Below are 15,016 nucleotides of genomic sequence, written 5' to 3' on the forward strand. Positions count from 1 at the left end.
AAACTTTAGTTACAATTTACGTAGTTATCAATCAAAATTCAGAGTTCGCGCAACGATATGAGATGATTGTAATTCATGTAAATTTTGTTGCATTTGAGTGACATTATATTTTCTATAAGATGTGTGAGGTGTCCTTTACAATATTTTTACATGTAACTACATAGAAACAGGAGGTTTGGGTATAAGAAACAAAAGGCATATTTACACTTAAATTTTTAATTTTATTTTATATAAATACAACAACAAACCTAATAAAACCAATTTTTATATGTACAATAAAACAGTAATGGTCACTTAATATTTATGCAACATAAGCAACATTCTTTCTCTCGATGTGGGATCGACAAATTGGACAGAATTCATTAATTCCTAATGCACAATCTTCACATAAACATACATGACCACAAGGTAATAGGATAATCTAAAAAAAAAAACATAAAAATTAAGTTATCAGCTTATGGTACAAAGTTATATCAAGTTAAATAAAAGACGGAAGTGGTCTGGTAGAAATAATGATGGAGTGGAAAAAACAATAAAGGCATTTGGAGCACAATGAAATAAAGGAAAAGTGTTTTCCACTTCTACGCCAGTCAATGGGGGCAAGAAGAGGATATTACCTCCGAATTCTATCCTGCTGCCTGAATTTTAATGAAATTTTGGGCCTAGCCTCTACTTATCTCCTAATTCAAAGTCTACCCTATGCCGATGTGTGCTTTTATCTTGGGGGTGGTTCCCACCCCCTTCTTAGGGGTGGAAAATTTTTTGGTTAAAATTACCACGGAATTCGCTAGAGAACCTAATTCTAAGCAAGAACTGTTCTATATTTTTTTTTAAATTCCATACTTTTTGAGATATTCGTGGTTGAAAATTGGCCATTTTCATTGAAAGATAGTTTTTCAAAAATATATTTTCAAACGGTTTTTTGGGAATAAACGGTCGATTTTAGGTGTATAATGCGACTAATACCTTTTGTAGTGCTTGAAAAGACCTTTAAAACGAGCTATATTAAAGGTCCATTACATTAAAACTAAGCGAGATATGCTGCAAAAAAATTGATAACTATTGTATTTTAAGAAAAAATAAGAAGTAATTTTAACCCCCATCCACCAAAATGTAAATGCATCGTTTTCCTTCCACAATACCTTTTATTATAGTGTTATTTCTATGTTCAAAAAGTTGGACGGGTTTAAAATGAATGGTTTTTGAAAAAAAAGATCAAATTATAGAGAGCATTTTTAAATTTTCTTAAAAATCTTCCTTTTTCTCCATGTAACTTGAAAATGATAAGAGATACAGTAATAAAAAATAAAAAGAAAATTTGTATCTGAAAAAAGAGATACAGTAATAAAAAATAAAAAGGAAATTTGTATCTGAAAAAGCCCTACATTTTTGTGTTGTATCTTTTTTTCGTATCTCTTATCTTTTTCGAGTTACATGGAGGAGAAGGAAGATTTTTAAGAAAATTTAAAAATGCGCTCTATAATTTGATCTTATTTTTTTCAAAAACCATTCAATTTAATCCAGTCCAATTTTTTGAACATAGAAATAGCACTATAATAAAAAGTATTGTAGAAGGAAAACGATGTATTTAAATTCTGATCGATGAGGGATTAAATATACTTCTCATTTCTTCTTAAAATACATTAGTCATCAACTTTTTTGCAGAATATATCGCTTAGTTTGAATGTAATCGACATTTAGTATTGCTCATTTTAAAGGTCTTTTCAAGCACTACAAAAGTTATTAGTATCATTATACACCTAAAATCGACAGTTTCTCTGTTATTTCAAGTTGAATACACCGATTTGAGCATGCAGCAAAAAAACAAACTCTTCTTACCTACCATATCCCTCTTTGTATTTTAATTAGAAGATTTATGAAGGAACAAATGTCTTTGTTTTTTTTAACCTACAGAAATATTCTATATAGTTTCTTTGTTAGGTGCATAGTTTTTAAGATATTCGCAAAAATCCGTCCGAAAAGGTGTAATTTTTCAATGAAAATGACCAATTTTCAACCACGAATAACTCAAAAAGTATTGAGTTCTCAAAAAATAATTATAGAACAGTTTTTGCTTAGAATAAGGTTCTCTAGTCTCTTCCGTGGCTATTTTAACGAAAACATTTTTCACCCACGACAAGGGGTGGGAACCACCCCCAAGATAAAAGCGCATATCGGCATAGGGTAGACTTTGTTTCTTGAGCTATTCCCTACTTACTGTGAAAATATCAAGTAAATCGATGTAGTAGGATGGAATTCGGAGCCAAATACCCTCATTGACTGCCCTATTCATAATATTATCATAATAAGATTTAATAATAAATTTAAACAGAGAATATTTTTCCTAGTAAAGAAAACATGAAAAAAATTGTGTTGTAAAAAATAGATATTTTCGAGATGTTGTCGATAATGTAAAATAATAATATGCTTACTTCTTTGGGGTTCTCCTTACAAACTACACAAATTTGATTCTCATTTAAATCTTCATCCCTAATTTTTCTTCTCCTTTCTTTCCGGGACAATTCTAATTGTGATCTTTGCTGTTCTTCACTTTCCTTTTCTGATTTTATCCTTAAGTATTTTTTAACTATAAAACCCGATATGACTATACCGATTGAACCAAACACAATACACATAATTCTATAGTTTGATTTAGAGCTATTAAGTTTTTTTAATAACGAAAGAATTCCCATATTCGTTAGATAAAATGGTTCACCTTCCGTAGGTGGTTGCAGTTTTAGATTGCCATCTTTTTCAGAAACTAGTTCTCCAATTCCTTTAAAATATAAAAAAAATTGTCCAATTTTTAATGTTTAATAAATATTTAAAAAATGTACCTGTTATTACACTACCAGTTCGGAGCATTTTTTCTGTTGATTGTATCCCCCTTTGACGTATTCCAGCAAAAAAGCTCCAGATATGATCAATAACGCTAGGCACTGTTGGGTGAAAATTATCAGAAATCACATCCATATCTAGAAGAAAAAAATATATTTAACTTCTAGAAAATGCTAAATACAGTACAACCTGCCATATCCGGACGGTTCTGCGCCAACCGGATCTACCGAAATCTACCGAGAAAGGCAGTCCTGCTGTTGGACAATGCACCCTCTGATCCCGACCCAAAAGAACTAAAAGATGGTGAAATAATGTATTATAGAATCTATAAAACGTGTCTATCAATGAAAGGTATTGACGGCGTTGATTACTGGAATGTATGAAGGAGAAAACGTTTCAGAGACTATAAAAAAAAGCGGTCTTGATATCTAGATTTTTTCATATCTGGATCGGTCTGTCGCCACATTGATCTGAATATGGCAGGTTTTACTGTATATTGAATTTTACCATACTTACATATAGGTATATGGGGCCGTCCATTAATCACGTGAGACTCGAAAGGGGGGAGGGGTCTAGAAAAAAATCACGAAATGTCACAATACACGTGATTTAAAGGGTCTTAAACCCCACAATGTATTACCAAGGGGAGGGGGGTTAAAAAAGGCAAAAAAAAAGATCAGGTGATTAATGGACCGTATTACCTAGACTACAGTCTAAAACTGTGTGACAGGGAAGATTTTTTGTATGTTAGGGTAGGCATCTCTTTCTAATCGTCAGTTTATCAAATTGGCAGCATTGGCTGCTGATTAGAAAGAGATGCCTACCCCAAATAGAGACATTTTTCTATGTCACACAGTTTTCGATTGGAGCACACAGTCTAGGTATTATTTATCTATGAGTTTAACAAGTAATTACAAACCTAAAACCTCAGCACCGAGTGGATCACAAACTTCAATTTGGATGCCTCTAGTTTCCAAAGCGAAAGGCATAACATTGTGAACCTCTTGAATCACTCTTTCAGAATCTGCCCAAAACCCTGCTGTACTTCTCTGAATAACATGCTCCTTAATCTTTAATACCTGCACTACACCAGTGACTGTAGGCTTCGCATTACTTACTATGGGATTGCCTAGCGGTTTAACTGTACCCCTAATTGCTACATAAGATAACTTATGGTCTGGATGAGTTTCTACAATTTCTTTAAGGTCTTTATTTATTTCTAAATAGGGAGCACCTTGTATCAAAGCCATGGCATTTTTCTTTTTGTAGTACTGTCTTATACAGACAGCTAAAATGATGGAATCTACTCCTAAGGCAATACTTTCTCCCAAGTAATCCATTGAAAAGTTTTATAGATTTTTGATTTCGCTTTTGTTAACTTTTAATAATTTTAACGTTGTAATTTTGTACTTTGAAACTTTTTTCAAGTGAATATTTTGAAGACATTATTTTATTACATTCATTATGCAAAACGTCAAATTAAATAACCTAAAAAATATGATTTGGCCTTGTATCAAAGTATCAGGATCAACAGTCACCATGGTCGTTTAAACCTAGCTTAACCGTTGCCTAGCAACGCCTGACGTTTAGTTAATTTGACAGTTCATAAACAATCCCTAAACAAATTCGCGGGATATACAAAAGCGTTTTAAATATTTTTAAACATATTTTAATATAGTTAAATAATTTTAATTATATTTAGATATGGCTGAAGAAGAAAAGAAGAAGGAAGATGATTCAAAGAAAGTAATTCACACTTATCCACTTGTAAGGGTGAGTCATAAATTATTGATTAAACGAACTTATAGGGCTTGTCTATTTTGATGATTAAAAATGATTTTACGTATTTATAATTGTTTTAAACTGAATCTTGCTTATATTGGTGTTTTAGCATTCCGATATGCCGGAAGAACAACGTATTGAATCTGTGGAATTAGTTGTTACTGCATGTGAAAAACATTCATCAAATAATGAGGTAAAAATTTTCTTTCTTTCTCCCCTTCCTTTTACCCTATCCGGGTGTCGGATTTGGGCTAGCTATTTTAATTTTCATTCACCCATCTCGTCCATTCTTTTCTATTTCCTGCCATTATTGTCAATTCCTAGAGTAATTTTTCTCTAACTTTTCCCGCCTCTATACTATATACTTGCCTGTATCTGTTTTTTTTTCTTGATGTGCCTGTTTTTCTTTTTACGATGTTCTTTGCTTCTTGCACTTTTCTTGTAATTCTGTTGGATTTCATCTTCATCAGATGGCCATACCATGATACCAGTTCATTGTCTCTGCTATTTTATAGTGTAGGAAACAGAGGTAACTTCGCAAACTGGACACAAGTCCGGTTTTATTTTTTTCTGGTATATCGATCATGGGGTGCTTATTATGAGACTAACTTTTTCTTAAAAAATTTCGGCCCGGAACCTTCATTTTCATCCCTTTAAAGGGGGTAATTTGTAACAGCCCTTCCTTTACGTTTTGCAAAAAATGTCCTTGATAGAAATATAAAGAAGACTATATTTCCTACAATTTATTCTACGACAGCATATGTCTATCATCCACCGTTTAGCGGGGGTGGCGCCCCAAGTTTACAAGTTTTTAAAAAAAATGTTTTAAAAAAATATTTTTCCCTAACTGTAATGGGAATCAAGAAAAAGCCCTGCGGCAATTAATCACAAATAAGTGGCTGATTTTTTGGTATAGTTTCAATCATAAACAAGTCTGGCTAATTGGCTGTGCCAAATCCATTTTTCAGGAAAAAAAAGTTTCATTAAAGGCAATTGCCCATTTTTTAATTACATGGTGTTATTACTGTTACATTAAAAAAACCCCTTTTTGTACCATCTGAACCGCTTATGCTAAAGTAAAAAAACTTTCAGCGATTACCCATGTACTGGTGTTATTTATATACAAATTTGTATAATGCACCCCCCATTTTTCCCCGAAACCACCCCAAAAAAAAAGGAGAATTAATAAAGGAAATATGCAAACATTGATTTTGGGCCACCGCTGTGGGCTTTAGGATGCAAAGAACGTAAAATATGCATAGGTCATAATTTGTAGCTTACATTGTTTTCTTTAATTTGCCATAAGTACTTTATCAATAAAATGAACAGGTGACGAAAAAAAAACAAAAACTGGAGCCCGCCAAAGCATTTCTGAGGTTTACGGCGCCACTTTGCCGTAATTGTTGCTTATACGAAAAAATGCATAGGACCTTATTTGTAGAGCAAATAGTGGTCTTTAATTCTTTATAAGTTTTGTTTCAGAAAAATGCATAGGCAATGAGAAAATTGTAAAAACATGCTCGCCAAACTTATTTTCAGGGATGGGGGTAGTTTCCGCAGGGATGTTGCAATAACCATATATATTTATGAAAAACCCTATTATTGGAGCATATGCCCATATGGGTCAAAAAGCAAAAATACATTTTTTTCAACCGCTCCTTTTATTTTTTTTGCCACAGGGGTTGCACCAATTAAGATATCGCTTTTGTTGTCCATGCATGGGTAATAAGAACGTGCACAAAATGATATCATCATAACGGCTCTTTGGGCTCTTCTGATTCATTTGTCGCGGTGAATCAATCCGCATTAACATTTTGGTTTTACAATTGGTTGTGTGACTTGGCATCTTCTACAATTTTTCCCTATTCGTTCCTGTTTTTGCTTGTGGTTACCCATTCTCTTATTCCCATCTTCTTAAGGTCCTCGACTATCTGGTTCTCCCATCTAGTTTTGTGTCTTCCTCGTGGTTCTGCCTGATACAGATATCTCCATTTGGTAATTTTCTTGATGACGGCTTCTAGATTTCTCCTTTCTATATGTCCCATCCATCTGAGTCTCTGTGCCTTGATAAATCTGACGATGTCTTCTCCTTTCAGAAGTCCTCTTATACTTCGTGGTTCATAAGTTTTCTAAATTCATTATTACCTAAGTTTAGTGGGCCTGCTATCCTCCGAATTATTTTCCTCTCTAGGATCCTCAATCTTTCTTCCTCTTTCTGTGTCAGACATATTACTTCAGCACCATATGTGATTACAAATTATACAAATTTGTAAATAACACCAGTACATGGGTAATTGCTGAAAGTTTTTTTAATCTAGCATAAGCGGTTCAGATGGTATAAAAAGGGGTTTTTTTAAAATGTAACACCCTGTAATTAAAAAATGGGCAATTGCCCTTAAATGAAACCTATACCAAAAAATCAGCCATTTATTTTTTATTAATTGCCGCAGGGTTTCTTCTTGATTCCCATTACAGTTGGGAAAAATATTTTTTTTTAAACATCTTTTTTAAAAACTTGTCAATTTTGGGGCGCCACCCCCGCTAAATAATGGGTGATAGACATATGTTGTCGGGAATAAATTGTAGGAAATACAGTCCTCTTCATATTTTTAATAAGGACATTTTTTACAAAACGTACAGGAAGGGCTAAGTTTCGCAAAAACCACAAATTACCCCCTTTAAAGGGATGAAAATGGGGGTTCCGGGGCGAAATTTTTTAAGAAAAAGTTAGTCTCATAATAAGCACCCCTTGATATACCAGACAAAAAAATAAAACCGGACTTGTGTGCAGTTTGCGAGGTGCAACCTCTGTTTCCTACACTATTTTATTTATTATTGGTTCTTGGTTGGCCATTCTCCTAACACTCTCGTTGCTTAATTTATCCCATTATGGTTTTTCAACTATCCTCCTTAGGTGTTTCATCTCCATTGCATTTACCCTGCTCTTATGTTTTTTCAGATTTGTCCAGTTTTCACTTGCATATATAGCACAGTCGCGGTATCACTATATTATGTGTTATATATTTTTATAAAAAAACCTATACAGAAGTAAAAACTTCAAATTGTATTTTGGTATAAAATCGTTTATTTAAAAACTATCTAAAAGTCATCCACATGGATTGCAAAACGTTTTCGTTGTGAACAGAACATCTTCAGTGCCTGGAATGAAGTATTTCCACGTTAGATTAAGGCAGAAAGGTTAAAATTGTGACTGTCATAATATATGGCTTACATTATAAATTTTAATAAAATATTGTGACTATACTAGTCGATATTAAAAGATTAAATTATGTATGTGCCTAAAGAGCAACATGCTTCCCTGCTCAAAAAAACTAGGTACTTGCCATTTCAATTAGCACAGACCAACTGATATGAAAGGAAAAGGAATGACAAAGAGTGACATGACAAGAAAACGTAAACTCAATTTTTGGTTACGAACTTCAAAAAGTGTAGTTTTAATTTTTTGGATTTTAATTAAAATGTAAAGGTAGTTAATAACTGATTGAAAATATAATTAAAACTGTTAAAAAAAACATACTTCATTCCAGGCACTGAAGATGTTCTGTTCAGAACGAAAACGTTTTGCATTAGATGGTTTTTAAATAAACGATTTTATACCAAAATTTGAAGTTTTTACTTCTGTATAGGTTTTTTTAAACTATGGTATACAGCCAACTATTGGGATTTGCCCATTGATTTTATATATTTTTATCCTTGTCTCTCGTGTATGTTCTCTTTTTCCCATACCAGTATTGGTTCTAAACTATAGTAAAACTTATTTGATTTCTTTGCCTTATTTGTTATTTCCAGTCTATTTTTCGGTGAGATAAATTTTAAAATCTGAAATAAGTTTTTGTAAATACTTAGCTCTAAATAATATTATAATGTGTTTTTTAGGCAGCTGCAAAAATGATCAAAGAAGAGATGGATAAGAAACTCGGCCCTCCATTTCATGTGGTTGTTGGGGAAGGTTTTGGGTTTGAAATATCTTATGAATGTTCCAACTTACTGTATATGTTTTTTGCCGGTACTTTAGCCATTGTTATATGGAAGTGCTAATATTGAGATAGGTACCTTATTTTGGTACAAACATATTTATACATACTATATTTACCTTATATGCTTCCGATTTATAATAAAAATAGTATTTAATTCCAAAGGATTATTTTGTTCAATAACTTTTTTAAATATAAAGCATGGTGGTATACTAAACCGATTTTGATAATTGTGGTAAAAAAACCAAGTAGGTAAAACAATTCTTTAAAGGAGTTTCAGATATCAAGGTCGGCTACCAAACAAGAACAGGAAACTTCCTTCAAATTGGCAGCGGACAGCTTATTAAGAATGCCAAGAGAATCCTAAAAACCTGAAGGAATACTTCTATCGACTTTAACACATTCAATGCCCATCACAAGCGCCACTTGGCTGAATACACTTCGCGTCATATAAAACTGGTACACTTTTTTCCCAATGTAAACCTGTGTTCACACTGGACACAATGAATCACTTCGTTGTTGCCATCACAGATAACGAAATTGCACTAAATCTAAATACAAAAAAATACCTATATTAACCTTATTTACCTTAAAAATGTACCTATATTTCGAATTTTAATACATATATTTAATTCCACACTTGTTCACTGTAAAAGTTATTCATTCATTTTGTATTAATTTCAAATTTAATTTTTAATTTTTCCAGTGTGTTTTATTTATTGTACACAACTTAATACAGTTGTGTGCTACAATTTACGAGAAACCAATCACACCTCTCAATTTGACATTAAACATAATAATTTAATAATTATAAATAATCATAAATCGAACAGATCAATTTCAATCGAGATAAATAAAGAATTTGAACCTTAAATAAAACTCATCAATTGAAATAACAATATATTTTTATTTTTGTATAACTAGAGTATATAAAACATAGTTTAATTATGTATAAAGCTGTGGTATTATTTCTATTAGTGGTTCAGTCAGCGATAACGGTATTATAAAGATTGTCTCAAATGTAACTTAGAAATTTTATCTTACTTTGGCACACAGAAAAAGACCTGCACAATTCGCATTATCTCACACGAAGTTTGTTCCAGCAAAATTTAATGCGCACGCGCCAAACGGGTGCGTACAATTGTACAAAAATATCTAAAACCGCGAAGGTCACTCAGGTAGCAAATCAAGGAGAGGGGACAGTTAAACGCCTTGGTGCAAAAAGTAAACATCCATTTAAAATGCATTGTGCACGAAATCAGTGGTTTTGCGACATTGTCAGATAAAATCGTCGAATAGTAGTATATTTTTAGAATACATTTAATATTTTTTTAATAAACATGAATACCTATTACAAGTGCCGTGAAAAATAGTACATTGGTACACAATCCCGTAAAATTATAAACAATGTTTTAAAATTTACAAAAGAGGAACCAGAAGAAAATTTTACTGTGAAACAGGTAACAAAAACCGAAAAACCTTTGAAACCCGATTGATCTGACAACGTCGCGTAGCCAATGTTTTGGATCCGTCTGACCTTGGCGGTTTTAGATATCGCTGTTGACTTGTACATCGTCTAAGTTTTGTTAGAACAAATACCTAGTGAACATCTTGTTGCCTAATATATTACCTACATATTGAAAAATGTGTTATAAAAATATACTTCTAACCTATTGCTATTTAAAATTATGCAATACTGAAATAGTACATTATGATACAGGATATATAAGAGAATATTTATTAAAACATGCACAAAGATTATAACGGTACGATTTTTAATGAGCAGTGGTAAGACATTTGACATTCAACCATTCATTTTGTCATTATATTATACTTGCATTATATGTATAGGGCAGTCAATGAGGGTATTTGGCTCCGAATTCCATCCTACTACATCGATTTACTTGATATTTTCACAGTAAGTAGGGAATAATTCAAGAAACAAAGTCTACCCTATGCCGATGTGCGCTTTTATCTTGGGGGTGGTTCCCCGCGTGGCGTACTTTATACGCCACAAGAAAGTACACTTAAAAACAGCGGATTTGTTTATTTTTTTTTTTGAAAAAATACACTTAGTTGTTTGTTATAAACCTTATTCGGCATCAGTGAATACTTGGAGTTCCTTCTCAGTAAGCCAATTGGGATTTATAACTGAAATCATGGAATAACTGGATTCTATGATAAATAAAATTACTAATAAAAAAATTTTTTAAATGTGATTTTTTACAGGAAAAAAAGTATTGTTTATAAAGAAAAATATATTTTGTGCCATAATGACTAAAAAACAATTGAAATATGTACTTATATTACTAGTTATATTAATATAATCGTGGCGTATATTGTTCACCACCGCAAACAACAAATAATAAACTGTAAATTACGATCTTCCCAGAATGCCGATTATAACGAAACTAAAACTAAATTGTAAAGCACATTCCAGTGATAGGTTAGAGAGACAAACAAGGTCAAAAATTAAATTTTTAAATATATTTGCAGTAGAATTCTTATATCTGGCGTACAAAATACGCCAGCGCGTGTAGTTAAAGGTTAAAATGAGCAATACTAAATGTCGATTACATTCAAACTAAGCGAGATATTCTGCAAAAAAGTTGATGACTAATGTATTTTAAGAAGAAATGAGAAGTATATTATTTAACCCCTCATCCATCAGAATTTAAATACATCGTTCTCCTTCTACAATACTTTTTATTACAGTGTTATTTCTATGCTCAAGAAGTTGGACTGGATTAAAATGCATGGTTTTTGAAAAAAAAATAAGATCAAATTGTAGAGCGCATTTTTAAATTTTCTTAAAAATCTTCCTTTTCCTCCATGTAACTCGAAAAAAAATAAGAGGTACGAAAAAAAGATAACACACAAAAATGTAGGGCTTTTTCAGATAAAAATTTCCTTTTTATTTTTCATTACTGTATTTCTTATCATTGAGTTTAATATCCCAACTCATCTCATTGAAATAGTAAAAGAAACACTTAAAGTACAAAGCAGGGTTCGAATTCAAAACGCACTAACAGATACAATCCATGTTAGAACGGGCCTACGACAGGGAGATGCCCTATCCTGTATTCTATTCAACAACACATTAGAGAAAATAATTAGAGAGTCAAAAGTCAACACCAGAGGAACAATAATAACAAAAAGTGTACAAATATTGGCATTTGCAGATGATGTTGATATCATAGCTAGAAGCAAAAGAGAAATGATAGAAGCATTTAATGCTATAGAAAGAGCGGCACAAAACAGTGGCCTAAATATTAATGAAATAAAAACCAAATACATGAAGGCCAGCAAATCGACAGGCCAAAGAAACCTACAGAATCTGACAATAGAAGATTATAACATCGAAAGCGTAAAAAATCTAGGTTCACTAGTTACCGCAGATAACAATGTCAGCGAAGAAGTTAAGAGAAGAATACATATTGCTAATAAAACATATAATGGACTCATTAAACATCTAAGATCTAACAACATCACGAGAAAAACCAAATGCAAAATATACAAAAACCTGATAAAACCGGTCCTTACATATGGATCAGAGACATGGACACTGACGAAAAGCGATGAGAACTTATTAGGTACGTTTGAACGAAAAATCCTTAAGACACATATATAAGGGGGTGAAAGAAAATGACGTATGGCGCAGAAAATATAATTTTGAACTATACGCAACATACAACGAACCCGATGTCATAACATCCATAAAGATAGGACGTCTGCGCTGGATGGGCCATGTTGAACAGATGTTGGAGACCGAAACACCAAAATATATAATGAGGCAAACACCAGTAGGGAGAAGGTCAAAGGGAAGAACCAAACTTAGATACATGGAACAAGTGGAACAAGATCTGAAAACACTTGAGATTACCCACTGGAAGAACAAAGCAAGGAACAGAACAGAATGGCGGAAAATCCTAGAACAAGCCAGGACCCAAAAAGGGTTGTCGAACTACTGATGATGATGATGATCTCTTATCATTTTCAAGTTACATGGAGAAAAAGGAAGATTTTTAAGAAAATTTAAAAAATGCGCCCTATAATTCATTCATTTTAAACCCGTCCAACTTTTTGAACATAGAAATAACACTATAATAAAAGGTATTGTAGAAGGAAAACGATGCATTTACAGTCATATAAACCCAAACAAACAGACAAACAACATTTTCTTGGGTAGGAGTTAAAATTACTTCTCATTTTTTTTTTAAATACATTAGTTATCAATTTTGCTTGCAGCATATCTCGCTTAATTTTAATATAATGGACCTTTAATATAGCTCATTTTAAAGGTCTTTTCAAGCACTACAAAAGGTATTAGTAGCATTATATACCTAAAATCGACCGTGTCTCTGTTATTTCAAGTTAAATACACCAATTTGAGAATGTACTAAAAAAGAAACTATTTTCACCTACCATATCCCTTTTTGTATTATAACTAGAAGATTTATGAAGGCAAGTGTCTCTTTGTTTTTTTTTTATAACCTACAAAAATGTTTAATGTAGTTTTTTTAGTTAGATGCATAGTTTTTAAGGTATCCGCAAAAAAACCGTTCGAAAAGGTTATTTTTCAATGAAAATGGCCAATTTTCAACCACGAATATCTCAAAAATTATCGAGTTTTCAAAAAAAATTAAAGAACAGTTTTGCTTAGAATTAGGTACTCTAGCGAATTCCGTGGTAATTTTAACCAAACAATTTTAAACCCCTAAGAAGGGGTGGAAACCACCCCCAAGATAAAAGAACACATCGGCATAGGGTAGACTTTGAATTAGGAGATAAGTAGAGGCTAGGCCCAAAATTTCATTAAAATCCATGCACTAGGATAGAATTCGGAGGTAATATCCTATCATCGCTCCCATTGACTGGCGTAGTACTGGCGTTACAGCTTTTTATAAGCCTCGGCCTCCTTTATACCAGCTCTACATCATTATATCTCTTTTAATGGTAATCTCTGTTAAACTGAGAGTTACTCGCTTCGCACATCAGAACCGACTCACAGAGCACCTGGTGTCCAGTGTCACTGCTAAGGAACGTCATCTTCTGGAGTTTCGAGGGTTTTTGTCATTAAATTGATGCAAATAGATTACTCGGGCAGTTTTTGGGGTTGCAGAAAACTAAAACCTACACCCGGATTACCTGGTGTCTAGGGGCACGTCATCTTCTGGAGTTCCGAGTGATTTTGGCACTAGTGATGTTGAAAAAGTAACTATTCGTTACAAAGTACTAGTTACTTAAGAATACCGAAAGTAACGATTACTATACAGAGAGGCAAATCGTTACTTTGATTACTCGGATTACTTCGTTACTCCGTACCAATCGTATCAGAGCGAGTAACATCTATTGTATCTACTTTGATTACTCTTATTACTCCGTACCAATCGTATCAGAGCGAGTAACATATATTGTATCTACAACCAGTACACTTGATTACTTTCTACCAATCGTATCCTAGCGAGTAACGGACGGGACCAGTATTTTACGAGTGTTATCGAATATCGTTATCGGTATGAAACGTTTTAAGGATGTGAGGGTGAGAACATACAGTATTTCTCATGATCATCTTTCAGTGCGTCACAGTTTTTCGATTTCTTTCTAACGCATTAAATTGTATGTGACAGAAAAAAGGCACGTCGGTGATTACATTTCGTCGGTGACATTTTTATAACATTTATTCTAGTTATTCTAGTTGTCGATAGATGGCGCCATAATAAAAAAATATTTTTTTTTAATTAGATAATAATATTACAAATATAATCTGTATAATTTATAAGACTATACAAATCAAAGAAAATACCATTTTATAAATGCAAGAAACACATTTGATTTGTTTTTATTCCAAATTGAAAATAAAATGTGACAACTGTCAGATTTAACTAAAATGTCATGTTAGAATAAATGTCATCAATGTGTATTATCACGGACTTACCCTTTTTCCTATCATTTGTTACGCACTGAAAAATGATCATGAAAAGGGCAATAGAAGATGAAACAGAGGGAGATCGAGGTATAATGGTATACGTAAAATATGTAATGTATATCATTAACAAAGATCGAATGCGAGAACCCTATATTTTTATCTAGATACATATACAGGGTGTCCCGAAAAGATTGGTCATAAATTATACCAGAGATTCTGGGGTCAAAAATAAGTTGATTGAACCTCACTTACCTATATACAATAGTGCACACAAAAAAAGTTACAGCCCTTTGAAGTTACAAACTGAAAATCGATTTTTTTTCATATATCGAAAACTCCTAGAGATTTTTTATTGAAAATGGACATGTGGCATTCTTATAGTAGCAACATCTTAAAAAAAAATTAAAGTGAAATTTGTGCACCCCATAAAAATTTTATGGGGGTTTTGTTCCCTTAAACCCCCCCAAACTTT

General features: G+C 32.6%; 2 protein-coding genes across 2 annotated transcripts; one reads left to right on the forward strand and one right to left on the reverse strand.

The window, feature by feature from the left end:
• Positions 1-200: 200 nt before the first annotated feature.
• LOC114332676 (mitochondrial E3 ubiquitin protein ligase 1) lies at positions 201-4,314 on the reverse strand. The gene is made up of 4 exons (XM_028282508.2): positions 3,758-4,314; positions 2,838-2,975; positions 2,433-2,776; positions 201-421 (listed from the first exon to the last, which is right to left on the reverse strand). The coding sequence occupies exons 1-4, from the start codon at positions 4,176-4,178 to the stop codon at positions 302-304; spliced, it is 1,023 nt and encodes a 340-aa protein (XP_028138309.1). The 5' UTR covers positions 4,179-4,314; the 3' UTR covers positions 201-301.
• Positions 4,315-4,350: 36 nt separating this feature from the next.
• LOC114332798 (dynein axonemal light chain 4) lies at positions 4,351-8,780 on the forward strand. The gene is made up of 3 exons (XM_028282577.2): positions 4,351-4,611; positions 4,730-4,813; positions 8,518-8,780. Exons 1-3 carry the CDS (start codon positions 4,543-4,545, stop codon positions 8,677-8,679), a joined length of 315 nt encoding a protein of 104 aa, XP_028138378.1. The 5' UTR covers positions 4,351-4,542; the 3' UTR covers positions 8,680-8,780.
• The last annotated feature ends 6,236 nt before the right edge of the window (positions 8,781-15,016 follow it).

Source organism: Diabrotica virgifera, chromosome 5, assembly GCF_917563875.1.
Source record: "Diabrotica virgifera virgifera chromosome 5, PGI_DIABVI_V3a".
In the NCBI taxonomy this organism is placed as follows: Eukaryota; Metazoa; Arthropoda; class Insecta; order Coleoptera; family Chrysomelidae; genus Diabrotica; species Diabrotica virgifera.